At 45.3% G+C, this 20170-nt stretch overlaps 1 protein-coding gene across 2 annotated transcripts in view; it reads right to left on the reverse strand.

The window, feature by feature from the left end:
• The window catches only part of pins (G-protein-signaling modulator pins), an 81631-nt gene that overhangs the window by 33950 nt on the left and 27511 nt on the right, over positions 1–20170 (reverse strand). For both annotated transcript variants that reach the window (XM_075691184.1, XM_075691183.1), the window contains 4 exons: positions 19477–19592; positions 10798–11062; positions 6332–6398; positions 595–665 (listed from right to left, as the gene is read on the reverse strand). In XM_075691184.1, the coding sequence (XP_075547299.1) occupies positions 595–665; positions 6332–6398; positions 10798–11062; positions 19477–19592 (519 nt within the window). The remainder of the gene's footprint in view (positions 1–594; positions 666–6331; positions 6399–10797; positions 11063–19476; positions 19593–20170) is intronic.

Genomic DNA, 20170 nt, shown 5'->3' on the forward strand with positions numbered 1-20170 from the left:
CATTTCGATAGGTGATCACACACATGCCATGCATCACTATACACATGCAAGCTACACTTTGAACTGGGCCTCACATTTGCCGTTTATCTTGGCTAATACATCTAAACTAGCCATTCCAAGAGTTCTTGGATTGACTGAAAGCAACCTTGTTAACAATAATAGTGTTCAGAGTTTATTTTCTGGTTGACATCTGGCATTTACTTGCTAAAAATGAGGGTGACAACAGCAGCATGAGAATCTTAAATGCATTTTTTTTTTCATGCAGGACTAAGTTGGTCGCACTCAAAACCAAAATTTGCATTGATCATTCACTACAGCATCAATTCAAGAGCAATTAAAATGCCCGGGTTACACACATGTATTTGCACTTAGGAGAAAGTAGATACAGAGAGATGCAGGAAAGTAAAGTAGATTATAACATGGCGATGCTAAATGATAAGGTTAAAAAGAAACCACTGCTTCATAGGAAGATGGAAGTACCTACGATGTACAGACATATCTTATATGTTATAGGATCTTGAACATGGAGAAACAGCAATAACGGGCCTTTACAGCAGCACCATAAAACTTGACAGAAAAATATAATGTGATTACCTTGGCATTAGAAGCAACTTGTGGTGCACTCATATCATCCATGGCACCCTTTTTAGCTTCACTCGCATCACCTGTAACACAATATATTCAGATATTTGTCACAATAAGAAAGTATACAAAGATGTTTGCACAAATATAATGCTGGCCAGTTGGCCTGGTCTGAAAAATGACATCGGAGTTCATATGTACTGTGCAAGCACATCAACTATGACAAAGTGCTTAGGTCTACTCGTAATAGTATGCATGGTAATAATTTTCTCGAATGTAATATAAATCTTGTGCATGAGATCCTTCTGACTTGCGGTAAATGTTATACATGAGAAAGCATAGTGCTTCAAAAAGATGTGTGAATAGTACATCAATATATTTGCCAAAATGAACTGGCAGAACCTTCTTGGGTTTCTATTAGAGCACATAGTATTGCTCACCCATTTTTGATCAGGTTTGCATACTAGGAAAGTATAGTAAGCAGTGTGTACTAAAAAAGTAGGTTGTGTACATGAAGACATGCAGGTCTGGATGTGCTGCATCCTTCTTACGGGTGATAAGAATGATGTAGCAAATGCACCTGCAGTAAAACCTCCTTATACCTAAGTTGAAGAGGGAGCTGCAATTGCTATGTAATATACATTTTTGCCTTTTACTGCAATATATGCCCGATGGGGTGTACAACTTTAACCATGCATAGAAGAAGCTGACATTGCAATCCATGGAACCTCCACATGGCTACATACATGTGCAATGAAATTTTATTTTAAAGAAACAGCAAAAAAACCTTAAGCGCGCACAACACACAACTGTTTAGCAGCTGACAAGACTGCCTTTACAATAGCTGCCTTCTGTTCCAATGTGATGTTCCACTTGGCTTGTCCATAGCATTGTTAAACCAGCAAAACGGTCAAACAGCTTGCACTCCATCGTGGTCGAGCAGCACGTGGCACACAACATGGTGCACCAACTACACAGCTGATCTAATCTGATCTGCCACTCTCACATGGCTCTGTGTGAATGAGAAGGCCAATGAACCTCGCAGCACCTGCTTGGCTCGGCCGACTCGTGGCCTCTGTGATTGCGACAGTGGCGATGTGATCTTGGAGGCTACACCTAGCTGCATCCTCACAGCGCCTGCATGGCATGAAGCTGTGAGGTAGAGAAGTGGGTGCACTGGTCTTTCGCACCACCATGAGAAGCAGTGGCTCACCATCGCACTATATATTCAGCCTGCAAGTGCCAACATTGCTGAAGCACTTTTCCATAATGTTAAATATAGGGGTGTGTGAATACCGAATACAGATAAACCTCTCTATTGGCCTCGAGCTCTACCACTGGGAGAGCTGGCGCCACCGTCGGCGTGACGTGGCATGAGGGACCACGTGGATACAGCGGCCGCGTTGGCTGCTTCAGAGGTGCGGAAGCGAGCTGAAAATGAAAGTTTAAAGTCCCAGCTGCGCTGCGGTTCTGATTAAGTGGTTAGTCTTTACCACCTAGGGTGTACGCTTGACAACATTTGAAAGTACTATAATATGGAGTGGCTGCCTTTGGAGGCGTGCAGCATGGTAGGCTACTGCTCAGTGCCGCAGTGCCCGAAGTACGCAACGGAGCCCGGTGTCAGCCTTTTTCACACGTAAGCGCAGGACAAGGAACTGCATGAAGCTTAACTCGCGAAAGTTAGAACCGGCAGACAGCTATTGGCGGCAACTCGAGTATGCAGCAAGCACAGAGGCGAGGAAGATTTCTACTACGGGGCCGGGACTGCGATGTTCGGGGAGTAGCAGAAAACGCGCACTGAGACGCTCGCCCGTGCCCGCTGCCCGGTTAATGCCATGATGGTTTGGTCTATGAACTTGATGCTACATACTGGCAACTTCACTGGAATGGAAAGTGAGCGGTAAGACGCACATTAAAAAAAGGCATGGGATATGGTCATGTTTCTGTTATGAATTAGTGCACTGGATTACGAACAAGCAGAGGGAAATCGCACGCTGAGAAGACCGATAAACATACAGTGCGACGCAACTTGAGAAATAATATTGACATGTCCAAGAACTTAGAAGACAAAATAGATTGAATAGTTGCAACGACACATCACAGTCGCCGTAGGCGTCGAAGTCTCTATAACAAAATTATTTTTGAACAGTTCTGATGGCGTCCACGCAACAATGGCTGCTAGTGTACTGTGAAATGCTCATATGCTGTGGCCTAAAGCTCGCGGCATGGTGCGAAAACGCGCTCACAGCGAAAGCAAAACATTTTGTGCGGACATGCATGCAGACGCGCAGTCGGTCGCTGCGGACCCGTGCGATCGCTGCAGTGAGGCTTCATTCGGTTATGCTCTATTTGGTTATACAGACAACCCACTATAAGAGCATATTTAACATGGCTTTCATGCAAGAAGCCGGTTCGGGAGACTCTATCACGGCGACTGCGCGCAGTGGCGTTTACAGTACGTATTCGTTAAAGAGATAGCATCTGTAAACGATTCTGTGCTTTCAGTTTGCCCAAGATTATTACATCGACAGTCGAAAGCTTCCCTCGTTTTGAGAGTACTTACATAAATGGCCTGGAGGGCTGCCGCGTGGTGTTCTTATTGAGCGCCGTAAGCGAAACCTATGAGGAGCGCGCCGCGTGATCCCTCATACTACGCAAGGGAGGCGCTTCCGACAGATGGCGACTCCGTAACTCCTCGCCGCCAATAACCAACTTCCATATAATGAAATTCTCAATGTAACAAAGTATTTAACTTTTCATAACCTCTAGTCCATAGAACACCATGTAATTAGAACCTCAATATAATGAAGAGTGTTTGTATGCGATTTCAATATAACGAAATTTCGCTACCACAGCAAAGGAATTCTGAGACAATAAATGGGAACTTCTGCAGACACAGATGGCCAAATGATTGAATTACAAGTGGCTGCTTGCAAATGCACCTCTCAAATTGTGTGCGGCAAACCAAGAGTGACAGCCGAAGTGAAGCCACATCATGTTCTGTATAAAGTCCAAGTGCGATAAGATGCAATCGCGCACTTTGCGCTTTAGGTGCCAGTGAAAGTGTGAGAGGGTGAGAAAGATGGTCGCTACACGTACGAGTGCCGCCTCCCAGAGCAAGCAAAGGGAAAGAGGAAGAGGGGAGCGCGACCTTGCGGAAATGCGATCAAGCACACGTGAGGGGCAGAGGGGGAGCCGAGGGGGGGGGGGAGGGGGGTTAAGTTGGCGTGCTTTGCAATTTCTGGCGTGTGTCTCGGCCGTGGCTGCGCATGGCTGTAAGCGCAGCTGAGCGCATACACAGCTGCACACCCTGCTTTAGAGGTAATCTGCCGTGTGTGGCAAGAGTGGGCGTGCCGAGACGGCGTGGCGTCATGTAAGCTGTCTTCCTGCGCGTTTAGTATTGAACGTTGCGTAATCTGAAGTTTCGGTGACCTGTTGGAGCGAGAGGGAGACTAAGCATTCGCTTCCCACTGCTGGCACTTTTCATGATAGCGTCGTCCCAGTGCAAGTGATGCTACCAGCTGCGGAGGCAGTGAGCACCCGAAACCGTGGCTGGCTTTACATAATTCATACCACATATGTGAAGATATCGTCGACGTGGCATAAAACTATCATTCGTCGCCGACTCCTAAATTAATCAAAATTAATTGTTTTCTCATTCAAATTTGTTTTCGATTGCCTAATAATTCGGAAAATTCTGCGGCCCCTTTCCGTGTATGAAAAATCAATCAGCAACTGTACTTATTTGCATAAAAGGTCAATTTCAATACAACAAAATTTTGATATAACGAAGCAAGTTGCCAATTTTACCTACTTCATTATATGGAGGTTTAACTGTAGTATATTTTGAATTGAAGAAAAAAAATAAAAAAATAAATTATGGGGTTTTACGTGCCAAAACCACTTTCTGATTATGATGCACGCCGTAGAGGAGGACTCCGGAAATTTCGACCACCTGGGGTTCTTTACTGTGCACCTAAATCCAAGTACACGGGTGTTTTCGCATTTTGCCCCCCTCGAAATGCGGCCGCCGTGGAAAAAAAAAAAAAAGGAAAAAAAGAAAAGCTGAATATATAATCGAATATTGAATATCAAATTTTTTTTTAAAGCTAACAAATGTTAGGTAAAAGAAACATGCTTAAGATGCTTGGGAGTCCCATAGTATTGCATAACAAGAATGTAGCAAGCCATCAGTAACTTGGTACATAGAAATCCAAGATATACACTACGGTCTACTCTTGTTAACCCTCTGAGGGTCAAGTTTTTGCATATTATTTATTGCAGATTTAAAATCTTCAGATTGACTCATCTCGAAAAACATTTCCTGGAATTTTTTAGAGAGACTATAAACCAACAAAAAATATTTTCCATAGGTAAACATGCATTGTTTATTCATGAATACAGCTCCCACGTGGCTCACTTAATTACCCCATAGCCCTCAGTCCCCAGCAGCTGCGGACCACCTGACCAAGGCGGCGATCAGACCTGTAACGCAGCAGAAGGTGCTAAGAATCTCTGGACCTGGATAGGCTGCCAATGCAAAATGACCCTGGCAACCTTTACACCTGAACTCTGTTGAATGAGGCTACCTCAGCAGGACTCTTTGAGGAACTACCAGACATTGTTTGGGATACCACTGGCCTTATTGAGATTAGAAGAACTGGTGAGACTTACACGTTGCTAAATAACGGCCATGTCTTCTGCCATAAAAGTCTCCCTGATAAGAAGCAATACGGGGTAGGATTCCTAATCCATAAGGACATAACGAGCAACATTGACGAATTCTACAGTATTAACAAGAGGGTAGCAGTAGTAATCAAACTTTATAAGAGGTATAGATTAAAGGCAGTACAAGCCTATGCTCCAACATCCAGTCACGACGATGAGGAATTAGATCAGTTTTACGAAGATGTTGAATTAGCGATGAGAAAAGTGCAAACTCGGTATACAGTAGTAATGGGCGACTTCAATGCGAAAGTTGGGAAAAAGCAGGCGGGTGAACAGGCAACTGGCAACTATGGCGTCGATTCTAGAAACACTAGAGGAGAGATGCTGGTAGAATTCTCAGAAAGCAATAAGCTGAGAATAATGAACACCTTTTTCAGGAAACGTAACAACAGAAAGTGGACCTGGAAAAGCCCTAATGGTGAAACAAGAAATGAAATTGATTTCATACTTTCTGCCAATCCCAGCATAGTGCAGGATGTAGAAGTGATAGGTAGGGTAAAGCGCAGTGATCATAGGTTAGTGAGGGCTAGGATTCACCTCAATTTGAACAGAGAAAGAGTAAAATTGGTAAAGAAAAAACAGGTCAACTTAGAGGCAGTAAGGTTAAAAGCAGACAAATTTAGGCTGGTACTTACAAACAAATATGCAACCTTAGAACAGAGCGATGATGATGATGACATAGAGGTAATGGATGAAACCGTAACGAGGCTGGCTTCAGAGGCAGCAATTGAAGTGGGAGGCAAGGCACCAAGGCAACAAGGAGGCAAGCTCTCGTAAGTAACAAAGGACCTAATAAAGAAACAACCTAGACAGTCTGAATCATAACGATTGTCATACTGTCACTCCAGGTAGACAAAGGTAGTCAACACATGCACCGTACATGCATGTAATACATGTATGTAGCTAGTAAATAGCGTTAATCAGTGTTGAAACACCATAGTTGTCTGGCTATACCAATAAAACAGTACCAACAGCAAACAAAATACACTGCTCTACTGTGTTCAACAAACAGAGGAACTACCTTCAAGAACTTGCTTCAGGTCTGCAATGCTCATCTGTGCTGTTGCTTGGCCTACTTTGTCTCCGAGCTGGCAAGGAGGACAAACAAAAACCAACATGCTTTAGTGAGTAGAACAGGGCACTATGCACTAATGACACTAAATCCGGTTAACAGAAAGTGCAGAAAATGCATAAGTTCAGTCACACAGATTTCGGTGCAATGAAAAGCTTGCTTTGAAGCAGCAAATCAACCTTTGGAGTAGCTAATAGGCACACATTTTTGTAAGCATCTAGTACAGTAGTGTGTATTACTATGTTTTTCAAAGAGAATCGGTGTAAGTGCACACGCGTGTGCACATACGTTTTTCATCTTTTCATGATCTATGGAGGATCATTTGCATTTCTTTACATTTTTTTCTCTTCCCTTTTTTACGAAGATTTCCAATTTTCTTCTAAGCACATTTTCCTAAGACAGTTCATATTAGGTTTTTCAAGCATGCTTTCCTCAATTCTTATATGGTAGTGCATGAGACAAGTACAAGCTAAAGCTCACATTTTAGAACTGGGAGTAGGCACTAAATAAATTAAATTATACACAAGCTTAAGAGTGTGATGTCACAAAGTTACAGTGGCACTGCTGCCACGTTCAAACATTACTGAAAAAGATTCAGTTTTTCTGGCATGAACTGTCTTGGAAAGCAAGATTAACAGATGTGGCCAAGTTTGGAAAGGTTGCCTTTCAATGATAGTTGTTCAAAGCAGAGACCAGTGGATAAGTTAGTTATGTAGGGTTTTATCACATAAGAGCAACAGAGGCTATGATGCGGCAACCACAAGGTGAATAAAGAGGGAAGTATCAATGTAGTCTGCTTTTTTTGGCTGTACTACAGTCGACCGGTTTTAACAATGTATGGGATATAATAATTAGCAGCAGATACACTGTCAACTTTTTTATGCATCCTATGATGAAATAAACTCCTTACTACAATGCTCTCATGCAGCGTTATTGGTGATAATAATTAAATCTAGCTAGTGGATATGTGTACAAAAGGAAAAAAGAAGCCAAATCCTAAAGAAAAGGAAGAAAAAAAAAGAAAGAAAGAAATGGAAAAAAATACGAGCCACCACATTTACCTTTACCACACCCACCTTTCTGCCATGCAACTCACTCGGCATGCCTTTGTCGCATCGCCCTATACATCGCATGTTTCGCATGCCCCTCTCCCATCTCCGATTCACCCTTGTGATACACGAGTATACTGCACTCACATCGGGAGGCAGAAGGGAGACTGGAGAGGGATACACAAGGCCCGCAATGCATAGGGCAATGCGACGAAAGTGTGCTGTGCAGGGAACGTGGCAAAAAGAAGGGTGCAGCGGATTGTGATATTTTTTTTAATTTTCCGCACTCGATCTTGCATTTTTCTTTGCAGCGCAGACACCCACAAGCCATATTTAACTGTTATAGCCAGTAATGCAGCATGGGAACATTGTAGTCCAGGCTGCTCATTGTTACTTATAGCCAGTAATGCAGCATGGGAACATTGTAGTCCAGGCTGCTCATTGTTACTTCAGAATATTGTTAAAACTGGTAACACTACAAGTTAGTTCACCTGTACTTCTTTCGGTACAATTAAGAAGTTTGAATGTTTGTCTCCTCTGCTTTTATTGAGCAACCTGATTATAACTATGGGATTTTCTTAGCACTTGAATATTTTTATAAGTGGGTTCAACCGCATGCCCGCTTGTTAACAAATGTGCAGCTTGTCTGTTGATGCACAAGTCTCCAACAGTTTGCAATGACAAATGCACACGTTTTTACATGCTGTCAGCTGCCCTAAATGAGTAAGCGACCCACAAGCGCCGAGGCACAATGCTTCGTGCTTGACTATCAGTGCGATTTAAATGGTTGCAATAGACAATGGTACCTTGACAGATGTAGAGGTTCAGCCTTGTTGCCAAGACACACTGAAGACCATTCAAGCGCAATAAAAGAGATGGACAAGTAAGTGTGTTTCTGTCCACTTGCTTGTACACGTCTTTCATTGCATCTGAACTTTCCTCAGGCAATGGTTTCAACTGTGGAGAAACTGATACCCGATGAAGGTAATTGATGGCAACCTTTTGCACAGGTCAAGCTAGCCTTACTACTATGGTATGCTGTATCCGTCAAATGCCAACAATCACAACTTGCACGCTGCTCATCAATGTGCCAGGCAGCAGCTGCACAACAGTGTGTGCCACCTTTTCTAAATTAGAAAATGTGGTGTTAAGTCTTCTATCCATCATCCTCAGCTTTAACAAGCATTGTGCTTTGTTTAGTATGCAGTAAATGGCTTTCGAGGTCTCGTGGTGCATTATCTTATCACAGTTACAGTGTAACTACTTGTCTGTTTTCACTTAGAAACTGGTAGTACAGTAATGTGAAACCAAAGGATGAAATTCAAGCATGTGTTATGTTTTAAATGAAAGATGGCAAAAATGACCTCTGGGCAGACAGTGGGTGCAAATTATTCAGATTTTGCCAAAATGTACAGCTCAGACCACTTGTAACGTAACCGCTTGTAGTGCAGGATCGGATATACCTAACTCCCTTTTAACTTCCCATAGAACTCAATGTATATGCATGCCATTTATAAAGCAGCCGAGCAAGACAGAACACTGGTTATAATGCAGTTACTCGAAAACCCAACAGACAAGCGAGGCAGCAAGTGTGCTTTTCAACGAGGTGCACCGGCTGATGGGAGAGCGACGCAAAGGAGGAGATGCGGAGTGAGCGAACGAACAAAGAATGATTGGGTGGGAGGGGGGAGGAAAAGCAAAATGTGACGGCAGCGGTTTGGCATGCATGGGGGTTGCCTAGGCAACAGAGAAGCCTTTTGCTGTCACCATGAGATTTTCTCGGACATGGATGCAGTCGCAAAAATGTCTGAATTATTGGGCAGGCTGAAAAATGAATTTCGATGGCAAGATCAATTTGATGTTTCATTACAATTCCAGCATCATGGAAAAATCTGTCAAGAGTGTAAGCACGTTTCGTGTTCATCGGTTGCAATGGATACGTGTCATTACGAAGTGCAGATATTGTGCATGCGACCTCGACTGCGCAACGCTGTCGGCTTAAACCATGTTCCCCAAATTCATCAGTTCAGAACGCTGCCCACACACGAGCGTTTGCTGTTTCTACCAGTACGTGCACATACAAACTTTTGCCATATGCATTCACGATAGTTACCTGCTGATCGCCTGCGAACCCTGCTTCATATGCGCTGCCATCAGTACAGCCTGTGCACATCACCTTGCAACAGAACTCTGTGTTTTCATGTACAAGTACCAACGTATTTCAAGGGCGAGCTTCTCGCAACAGCATGCCACCCGACACTCCCACTGGCTAAACATAACCAGCGCTGTCTCGTCGGGAGTCAGCAGCCACAGTTGCTGTTTGGCGCAGTCAATGAAATAAATGCTTCGCAGTGACTGTACGGCATTTAGGCACCGGAGGAACCATCTCAGTAAAGAAAGTGCAGGCATATGTGCCATCCTATGCTTTGTGGGGATGCGCGACTCTCGCGCGTCCCCTGATATGTTTTTCCGGCATAGCACGTCTCCTGTAATCCGGCTTTGCCGCGTGGCCTGGCAGCCGCTGCGGTCGGAGTGGTTGAGGCGCAGTACGAGAGATGGCGCGAGTGTTGCGCTGCTAACGCCGCCGACAGGCAGGGTTACTTGGGTGCGGGAAAGACAAGGCACTCTCTCTTGGGTTCGGGACAGCAAGCAGTCCGGACGTGCCGTGCCGCGCGAGCGCCGACCCATGCCTCTGCGAGACCGTCTCGCGTGGCCGCCTTGGAGCGCGCCACTGTTCACGTGACCGTACGCGCGAACGACCAGGCGTTGGGATCCAGCATGGGGCGAACATATTCGATCGCTATCCGGTCACGGTGAGTCGGACTTCTAGATTTATCGCGCGCCCATCGGCATGTTTTGTGGATAGCAACTCGGCTAGCAGGCATTGATCTATGAAAGGTGCAATAAATACCCTTGTGACTGTTTGCACTACTGTGTTGTCGTTCCTTTGTCCCAAGAGCACGGAGGAGAACCCCACAGCTTGAATTCCCAGACAAATGCAGCTGATTGGTCTACGTGTTTTGCATGTGTACAGACTTTAAAAAAATTTTTTTTTTATAGTGCGGTACTGCTTATGGTGCAGAAATCAACTCCAGCAACTTACGTTATAAGTGGTCTATGGGTGCACTTTGACGCAACTGGCAAAGCAAATCGTATCATTGTTCACAACTACCAAATTAGACAATACATGGCAAAGGTAATGAACCTATCTGCAAGACACAATTAGGCAAGCTTTTTTTTTTTTTTTTTCGCTGCATCTTTAATATACAGCACACAATGCAGATGTGATGACTAAACTAATTTTTCGCAAAAGCCATGCATTGCCTGAGAACCAGTCACAGCTGCAAAGCCCTCACAACAACTTACCTCCTGAGAAACATGCAGGTGCCGGGTGGCATAGTGGAGAGCCTCTTTGTGGTCACCCAGAGAGCAATGTGCATTGCACAAACTCCAATACGCACGTCCTTCACCAACTTTGTCCCCGAGTTCTTCAGCAATCTGGAGGTGCTTCAAATGAAATTCTATGGCTCGCTCAAAGTCACGTAGTAGAGTGTATGTGTTTCCCAAGCTATAGCAGGCCTGGGCTTCAACTGCCCGATCTCCAAGTTCTTTGGCCAAGTGGTAAGTCTTCCTGAAAAAGAAAAAGAAAAAAAAAATGACTCGCCACCTCGACCCTGCAAAAGTGGATGTCCAGCAAAGCTTCGAAAACCACAACTGCTGAGGGGGGGCATGCAATGATTTATTGCTTTAAAGTAATGGTAGAGTACAGTCGAACCCAACTATATCGAACCCGTTTACATCGAATTATTCTATATATCGATCAATTTCTGGACACGATATAATTACAATGAGTATATATCGGAAAAATTACGCTTACATTGAACAAAAATAGCAGCGACACCCGATATATCGAACGTCAAGCGGCGGAAAGTGCCCCCGGAGGTTGGCTTTGCCTCGCGGTGGCGGAAAAAATCCGGCTGCGCGGCTCCATCCAACCGCTCTCCCTACCGTGACTGCACCCGACCACGCTGCCTCGGACAAGCCGTCGGCACCGCCCCCCCCCCCCCCCTGCAAAAAATAATCCTGGCCCACCCACAGCGCTTGCTCAGACAGCCAATCAGATGCTCGTGTGCCCTCGTCATGCAAGATGGCGAAAGTGCGACTTGTCTCGCTGTTTTTGTGTGCGCCTTGTAGGCCTTCTCCAGCAGTGTTGCCGTGATGAAGCGGAAGAATTTGCCTTTCGTCGTGAAGCTCGCAATCATAAATCGTGTCGAACGCGGTGAGAACTCGGATGTCCCCGCAGAGCACAAGATTCCGAGGAGACGCTCTCGGCACGATCTTGAAGAATAAGGGGGAGATTAGGGCTAAAACGTACAAACTCGCGACCCGGTGCCCGTGGCACCCGACCCGTACGCACGGCCGTGTACGAGGCGTTAATCTGAAATTGCTTCAGCCGTGCCGACTTCCGCGTGCTCGGTGATGACCGTAAATTCTGATGAATGCGACGAAGCCATTGCCAGTGTTGCCGAAGTTTGGAGCGAACTGTCAGAATTTCCGGAAGCTGTTGACGAATCAACGGTGGATGAGTTTGTGAGCGCAAATGATGTGTCGCGACCACGGGAGAGCCCGAAAACGAAGACTACATTGCCAACATCGTACCGAGCACAAGTGAAAGTGGGCACAATGAGGAAAGCAACGACGGTCCTTGGCCCACATCCTCCGAAGTGATTGGTGTGCTCGCACTAGTCCGGTGCTTCTGCGCGAATGCGGAAAGTTGCAGCCTCAGCTGCTCCGACTCCTTAATGTGGAAAAGTGCGTGCGTCGCAGGCAGCGAAATTGCCAAAGCAGAAGAAAATGCAGGACTATTTTGTGCGAAACTAAGCTAGTTTAATTAATCAATAAAGTGATTTTATAAATGGTATGTGCTTTTATGACATCCAATTATTTATCAGGCTTATATCGAATTATGCTCTATATCGAACTGATAAGCGTTTTTTTGTGAGTTCGATATAGCCGGGTTCAACTGTAATGATAATTTAGAGTAACAGCAGCAAAGGTAATTTTGACATCACGCCACCGCTGGTTGTATTGCCATTTCTTTTTCCCTTTGCTACAGCGCTGCAGCAGCTTGTGCAACAGTAATCTTTAGCAGGAAATGTATGCGGGGAACGCTACGTGCTTTGCATTGTGATCAGGAGCGCCTTATCATCGATTATGTGATTCAGATGCTTGTTTTCTGCTTGTTCTTTACAGAAAATAATAATGTTCTGTAGGTTGTACATGCGATTCCAAAGAATGTATGCAGTTTTCGCTTCACTCTGCCGAGTGCTTGAAGCCTGCTTCACCTCTGCAGCAGGTCGGCCCGGTATTTCACTAACGTATTTACACGATTGTAAGTTGACCCCTTTTTTAAAATTTGAAAGTCTGAAGTTGGGGGGTCAACTTACAATCGAAACCAAAAACATGGCCCCGCCAAAAAAAGCCATACCAACGAGAGCTACAACGTAGTTACAATTTTATGTTTGCTCTATGGCCCTACCCGTATGTTTTCGCTATCCCGCGTGTTTGTTCGCATTTCAGAAGGGTTTCTCAACATTTTTGAGAGTCTTACAGTGCATGCAACACTCATGGGGGGGTGTCGATAGTTGATGGAAGTGCCGCTGTTCCCATTTGCGGCGGCACTCTCAGAACGGCGGCGCTTGCGGGGAGTACCGGTAGTTCATGGAAGAGCTGACACCGCTCGCGGGTTTTTTTTTCTCTGTTTAAGGGCATTGGTATTGGTTTGACTAACTTCTTGACGCGCTCCACTTCGGCTACGCGCTACTTCTACGCTTCCCCAGTCGTCATGAGTGCTGCAGGCCCACTAATCTTTCGGCACTCGTTCACAGCAGCGTTCAAGAGGGCTGCCATCCGTTACGCCGAAGAAACAAATCACTGCGCAGCGGGCCGCAATTTCGATGTTTCTAAACGGGTGGTGGGAGAGTGGCGACAGCAGCGAAGCGAAATTTTCACCTGTGTGGCGGCAAGTGAGAAATTTCCCACGTGCCGAAGTATGGACGCTTTCCGGAGCTGTAGGCTAAGCTTGCGGCGTACGTCGCTGAAATGCATGATCGGACCCTGCCAGTGAAGTGCGACGTGGTCATGAAATAAGCCCAGACCTCCGCCTTAATTTTAAGGTTCTGCTCCGCCGTGAGTACAACGAGTGGCTGGCGGCAGAAGACTGCGAAATTACGCCAACCGGACCTGTCAAAAGAGCCTCCCAGACAGCTGCGTGTGGTTGGGTGCATTTGGTGTGGGCTGCTGTTCTGCAAGATGTCCTGGTGCGGTCGTTTGCCAAATTTGAAATTTCGCTGGACCACGACGCGCTGTGGGACCGAAGCAACGATGACGATGGCAGCACTAGTGAAGACAAGTAGTCCAATGACCGTGTCAGCTACTAATAAATTTTCATTATCGAATGTGCCCTCGGTTTTTTTTTATTTTTTTATTTTTCTGGTCAAACGATATAGGGGGTCGACTTACATTCGAGTCGACTTACAATCGTGTAAATATGGTACCTCCGGAATCGGCCAACTTTTTTGCTCCCAGACAGACATGAAAAATGCCGACCAACAAGAGGCTAACAGCTTCGCTGTAAGAAGATGTACACAACAGAGGCACCAGTGCACCCAGTGGCACTCGGTAACAATTATACAAGTCTAAAGATCGAATTAGGCAGTTTAAGCTTCCAATGCAACACACAAGCCGCAAGACATGCCGTAGTAGTGGGCTCCGGATAAATGCAACCACAAGAAGTTTTATATGCGCACCTTATTCCAAGTACATGAGAATTTTCGCATTCCACTCCGATCAGAATGCAGCTGCTTTGGCAGGAGCCAAACGCGCAATCTCGCACTCAGCAGCAGAAAGCCATGGCCACAAAGCCTTCGCAGTGGGTTCATGAAGCAACTTGAGGCAACATGAAGCAGTGGGTTCATGAAGCAACTGAAGCAACTTTTCGATCCCCAGATTAGCCTCGATAGAGCTGTTGTCTTGGAGAGTAAAAACAACCACCGGCAACGGATTCTTTTGGAGTCCTGGCACACCAAAAAGATGTTGGGAAACCTCGATCATTGATCAGGAACACTTCCCAGTGTTTACTACAAGGACTGCACAAAGCCTCCAAGCACCTGTTGGAGCTAAAAAATGCATATAAGTACTACTATGCTTCACACCATCTCAGCCCTGAAGAAGGAGACAATCGGGCTCTGAAATGTCGGGTTGTAAAATAAAATTCGGTTAGTTTCTTTATTATTTAATTGAGTTGTTCCCAACTGGGCACATCTCTGCCGAATGTTCACCTTCAATCCGTAACACTTCCCTGTCCATACCTACAACCACTGATAGCCCATTATTGATGGTCCTAACTTCAAATTTTGCCGCGCTCGGGGCACTTTCAGACAGCTAGTGTTATCCAGCACCTAAAAGAGGAACTATTTTTCTAGTTTTGCTTTCGTGTTTCTTTTTTTTCACCATGGGGCGACTTCTGAAGTGCCTTTTAGTTGGGCATGACAAGCGCTTGTAGCTTCCGACATGGCGTCGACGTCGCGCACAGATGCCCTTTGGAAACGGCGAATTTCAACAGATTTCGGTGAGTCCGCGTGAGAATTTGTTTATAGTGGTAGATGCAAAGACTTGGAAGACGATTTTGATTCATCGGAATTAAGCACAGACGGCAAAATAAAAGTGCACCAGATAGCGCCAAAGGCCAACAGGTACCCGCTGGCAGGTTTCATTTTCTACTCCGAGCTGTTTCGTCGCTGCCACACTCATATTTGAAGATATCCGGTGTGTTCTTAAAAGTCACAGTTCTTATCTGCAGGGTGTCAACATCACTTGAGCAGGACCACTTGCCAGTGGTCGCACAAAGAATGTAGCTTTGCGCAAGAATGCAGCTGAAAGTGGCCCTCGGAATTGCGCAATTATTGCGCTGCAGGCCGGTTGTCGGATTAGTTCCAAAGTGACAATGAAAAATCTTAGAGAATAACATGTGTGTGTGAAATTTTGCTACAAACTTGGCAAAACTTTCACAGAGACATTTGAATTGCTTAGCCAAGCATACAGGGAGGTTTGTATGTGTTGTACTCAGTGCTACGAGTGGTTTGAGCATTTTGAACACGGCAGAATGTTGGTATCGTTTAGCTGTTCAAGAAGTTGCTGACCAAGTGGACAGCAGCGTAGGATCCCGCCCAGGGCTGGGTGTGATCCAGGTGACGATCTCGTCACCTGTGGTCTGCGCACAGTGGAAGGCACCGTGGAGGATGTATCGTCGCAGCCTTGAATTTCGACCAGTGACGATGAAGACGAGTGCAAAAATGGTGATGACCAACCACCGTCGGCAGCCGAAACCGTGCACGCTCTCGATATTCTGCGGCGTGCTGCTACCGGGCAGGAACGGCATCCGGCCGGACAGCCAGGAGCATAATAATGCCCACACAAGAACGGGAACACTGCGCCAGTTTATTGAGTAACAGCCCTTTGTTCAGACGTTCTCAAGCCACTCCGGCACGTGTGATGACGTCGGTCTCGCGCCACGGCGAATGCGATTTTCTGTGTCTTCGTTGTCATTTTCACTCTGCAGCACTCTTCCCTCCTTAAGGTGAGTACCGCTGTACGGATTTTCATATACGGGTCGAACAACGAAGCACAGCTGGTTGAGCCTCTTCTAGTAGCGTCGGTGCACCAGCTGGTTGATCTTGCGAAGGTTCTGCCGGCACAGGACTGTATCGAGGACGGACTTGATCCATGTGACGCTGAAGCTCACCCTCTGCCATTTCAACGGTGATCATTCGGGATCCTCTTGTTTCTTTCACTGTGGCTGGCAGCCACCTTTCTGCCTCTCCGAAGTTGCGAGCCCAAACAGGAGTGCCCGGGTTCAGCTTGTTTTCTTGATCTGCCTGTGGACAGATAGGAAAGGTTACGGGTGGTGGAAGGTATGTGTCCAGCCGAGAACGGATCTGGTATCCCAAAAGTCTTTGAGACGGTGATCGTCCATCATCCAGGGGCATTTACGGTAGCTAAAGAGCAGTTTAGCCAATCGCTCAAACAAGTCACCTGACCTAACCTTCTTGAGGCCATCTTTCAGCATCCGCACGGCGCGTTCAGCAAGCCCGCTCGATTGGGGATGATAGGGTGCCGTACGAAAGTGCTTTATGTTATTTCCTGACAGAAATTTTGTGAGTCTCTGACGTGAACTGAGTTTCGTTGTCTGTCACAATGGTTCTTGGTATGCCCAGCCTGCTGAAGATTTCACGCAAGGATGTAACTGTAGATTGTGCTGTGGCATGATGCACTGGAATTGCTTCGATCCATTTTGCATGTGAATCTATGGCCACTAGGATCATGGTGTTATTCACTGGACCACCATAATCCAAATGGACACGTGACCAATTCTCGTGCGTTAGTGGCCAGCTTACTAGTATTTTCGCCGGTGGCATTGCGCTTGCTTGTATGCATGTAGTACAATCCCATCCTCGTCGCCACTGTTACAACTCAGCTGTTATGACTGCTACCGGGCGGGAACGGCATCCGGCCGGACGGCCAGGAGCATAATAACGCCCACACAAGAACAGGAACACTGCGCCCGTTTATTCAGTGACAGCCCTTTGTTCAGACGTTCTCAAGCTGCTTTGGCACGTGCGATGATGTCGGTCTCGCGCCATGGCGAACACGGTTTTCTGTGTCTTCGTTGTCGTTTTCACTTTGCAGCACACTACAGCCCAGTTCTTCAGCTTCCAAAATTCTCTGCTGGCCGACCTCGCGGAGAAGAAGACGCAGATGGACATACGTGACTTCTTTCCACGTAAATAAACATTTTTTTTTAGTGCGTGTCTCATGGTTTCGGAATGGATTTCGCTCGCTTTTTGGCGATACGAAATTTCAGGTGATACAAATATTTTCGCCTCCCCTTGAGATTCATATCACCGAGATTCTACTGTATAGCCTTCTAGATAACTTCTGTGCCTGCCGGATGATCGGTGAACCAATGGGAAGCGGCCGTCGTTGGAACTATGGCTAGGTTCTATGTATTAGTAGTCGAAAAATGTTCTATTTCATTCACACTTGGTTTTGATTATGCAATTTCACTTTGAAAGTGAAAATTTGATATTCGCACACACATACACAACACTCATGCCAGCAGCGGAAGACAGAACACTGCCCTGGCTCCACTACCAAGGTGATTGAGTACAGCGCTGACAGTGCATTAACTTCGCTTCAACATTTTGGTAGCCAAACCCACTCTGCGTCTCCGGAGGCCCTCTAACCCTTGGTGGGTGGATGGATGGAAGGTAGGAGCGTCCCCTTTGAAACGGGGTGATGGCAGTTGCCACCATGCTTAGCTTTTTTTGTTTAACTGTGTTGTAAGTTATTAAAATTCGCCATTTTATTTAAATACTTCTTACTAAACTTTTAACCTTATGTCACCTTTTTGCTTTTGAGCCACCAATCTTCCAATCGCTTTTTGCTAATTTCCACCTCATATTTATTTACATGACTATTGTTATCTCTAAACCCTAGGGCCTCAGGAAGCGTGACTGTGCCCGCATCAACATCGGGATGGATACCATCACATTTTAGTATGAGGTGTTCTATTGTTTCTACAGATTTACCACACACAGTACATCTGTCTTCTTCTTCGTTAAATTTATTTTTATAGCTGCGCGTTCTAAGACATCCTAACCTAGCTTCAAAGAGTAGGGCACTGCCTCTTGAGTTATCATAAAACGCTTCCTTCCTGATCTGCTGTTTCCAGTATAGATATAGTTCAACACTATGCTTCTTTTCCATTGAATTTATCCAAGTTTTACCTTCCGCGTTTCTAACCTGTCGTTTAATGCTCTGTCTTTCTCCGTCCTCGTGTCTGGCATACTTACTGGTTAGCTTCCTAGTTTTTTTCTGCCACTGTGAGTTAATGCTCTTTCTGCATAGGTATTTAAATACCTTAGCTGCCCACCTGTTATCGTCCTATTTCCTCAGGCGTTTTTTGTATAGGATTTTACTCCGAGCTTCCCGTGCTTCGAACGATGCCCAGCCCATATCCCCCTGTACTGCCTCGTTTGTGATTTTCCCGTGGGCACCTAGTGCTAATCTTTTAACAGCTCTCTGATTTACTTCTAGTCTCAACTGAAATTCTGTCCTTAAGCACAGGACCACATTCCCAAAAGTAAGCCCTGGCACCCTTATTCCTTTCAAAATGCCTCTCAGTACTGCATACCTGTTGCACCCTCACAATTCCCTATGCTTCATTATCCCGGCATCTCTTCACCCTTTTGCTATGAGAGACTGTTCATGCTTTTCCGTGTACATCTGCCCTTTGTTTATCCGTACCCCGAGATATTTGTATTCGGCCACTCGGGGTATTTCATGGCCTTGTATTGTAAGCTCCTGATCAGTTGTATCCGAAGAACTGTATTAGTGCACAAGTCGCACATGCGCCATCAAGTGGGACAGCACAACAACGGTGGCACCAGCACTGATGGCATATTTGCGCCTGGAGCATCCACATAACTGGATGAAACCAGTTGTGTTAATTTAATATATCTGTAAAAAAAATATTTAGTGCAGTATTTTATATACTTCAGAATAAGTCACATGTACTTTACACATAAAAGTTTTTTCTTGCTTCAACGGGACAAATATATATTTACTAGAGGTTGGCAAACATCAAAATTTTTAAAAAGAAATCGAATACAAACAGTAAACATCACATATTGAATAGTGAAACACAGATGCACATATTTATAGCAGGAATATTTATTTTGGTATAATTGGGTACGACGCTTGTACTGAATAGTGAAAAAAAATTAAAATAACAGCCTACTACCACGGACAATTAGGATCAGTTTTAAACACGATCAGAAGTTGTCAATAAGACAGTTCCACAAATAGCCTCTAAGATTCTCACAACAGCCTCTCGAACTTTTTTTATTTTTATTTTACAGCACTAGCTGTAATATGAAAGTTATGGGCTTTATATATACAATGAATATTCTACTTTGGTCTTACGTGTAGTGCTCAGCTGCAACACCAAACTCCCCCAGGAAAATGTGGGCGTTACCAAGGTTGCTATTTGCCCTCCTCTGTGCTGCCTTGTCCCCAAACTCTTTGGCCAATTTGAGCCTCTGGAATGCCAGCACAAAATAAGCATGCATCAGAACTGGAAGCATACACACAAAAGAGACTTCCTGCAATTCTACTGCATGTTTATGCAACAAGCTCAGATTGAAAACTTAGAATTCAAACAAAATTTTTGCTGCCTGGGGGGGGGGGGAGGAGGGGGCAAAGGCTTTATAGCAATGGCAGACATCAAAATTTGTGCCAATATGATCATTAACAAAACTTCATGAATTAACCTTTAATTACTTTAGGGGTCATGTATTTGAAAAATGAAGTAAGCCAGTACGCAAATCATATACTAGAAACATGATTCCTAGCACCACTTTCAAGAAACATAGACCCAAACTGTGCCGCGAAATGCACTGCTGTTGGAGTAAGCAGTGCACCATAAGGCCTATACTCAATTTAGCGGACACAGACAGCACCCTGAATTTATTACCTCACCACCCCCACCACACCTGGCAAGCCGAAAATCAGCTATGAATTTCAGCACACTGAAATACGACGCCATATGCCGATATTACTATCCCATGCTCCTGCAACACATCAGTGTTGCGATACAAATTTGGTTTTCAAGTCTGTA

The sequence above is a fragment of the Dermacentor variabilis genome, chromosome 1 (assembly GCF_050947875.1).
Source record: "Dermacentor variabilis isolate Ectoservices chromosome 1, ASM5094787v1, whole genome shotgun sequence".
Classification (NCBI taxonomy): Eukaryota; Metazoa; Arthropoda; class Arachnida; order Ixodida; family Ixodidae; genus Dermacentor; species Dermacentor variabilis.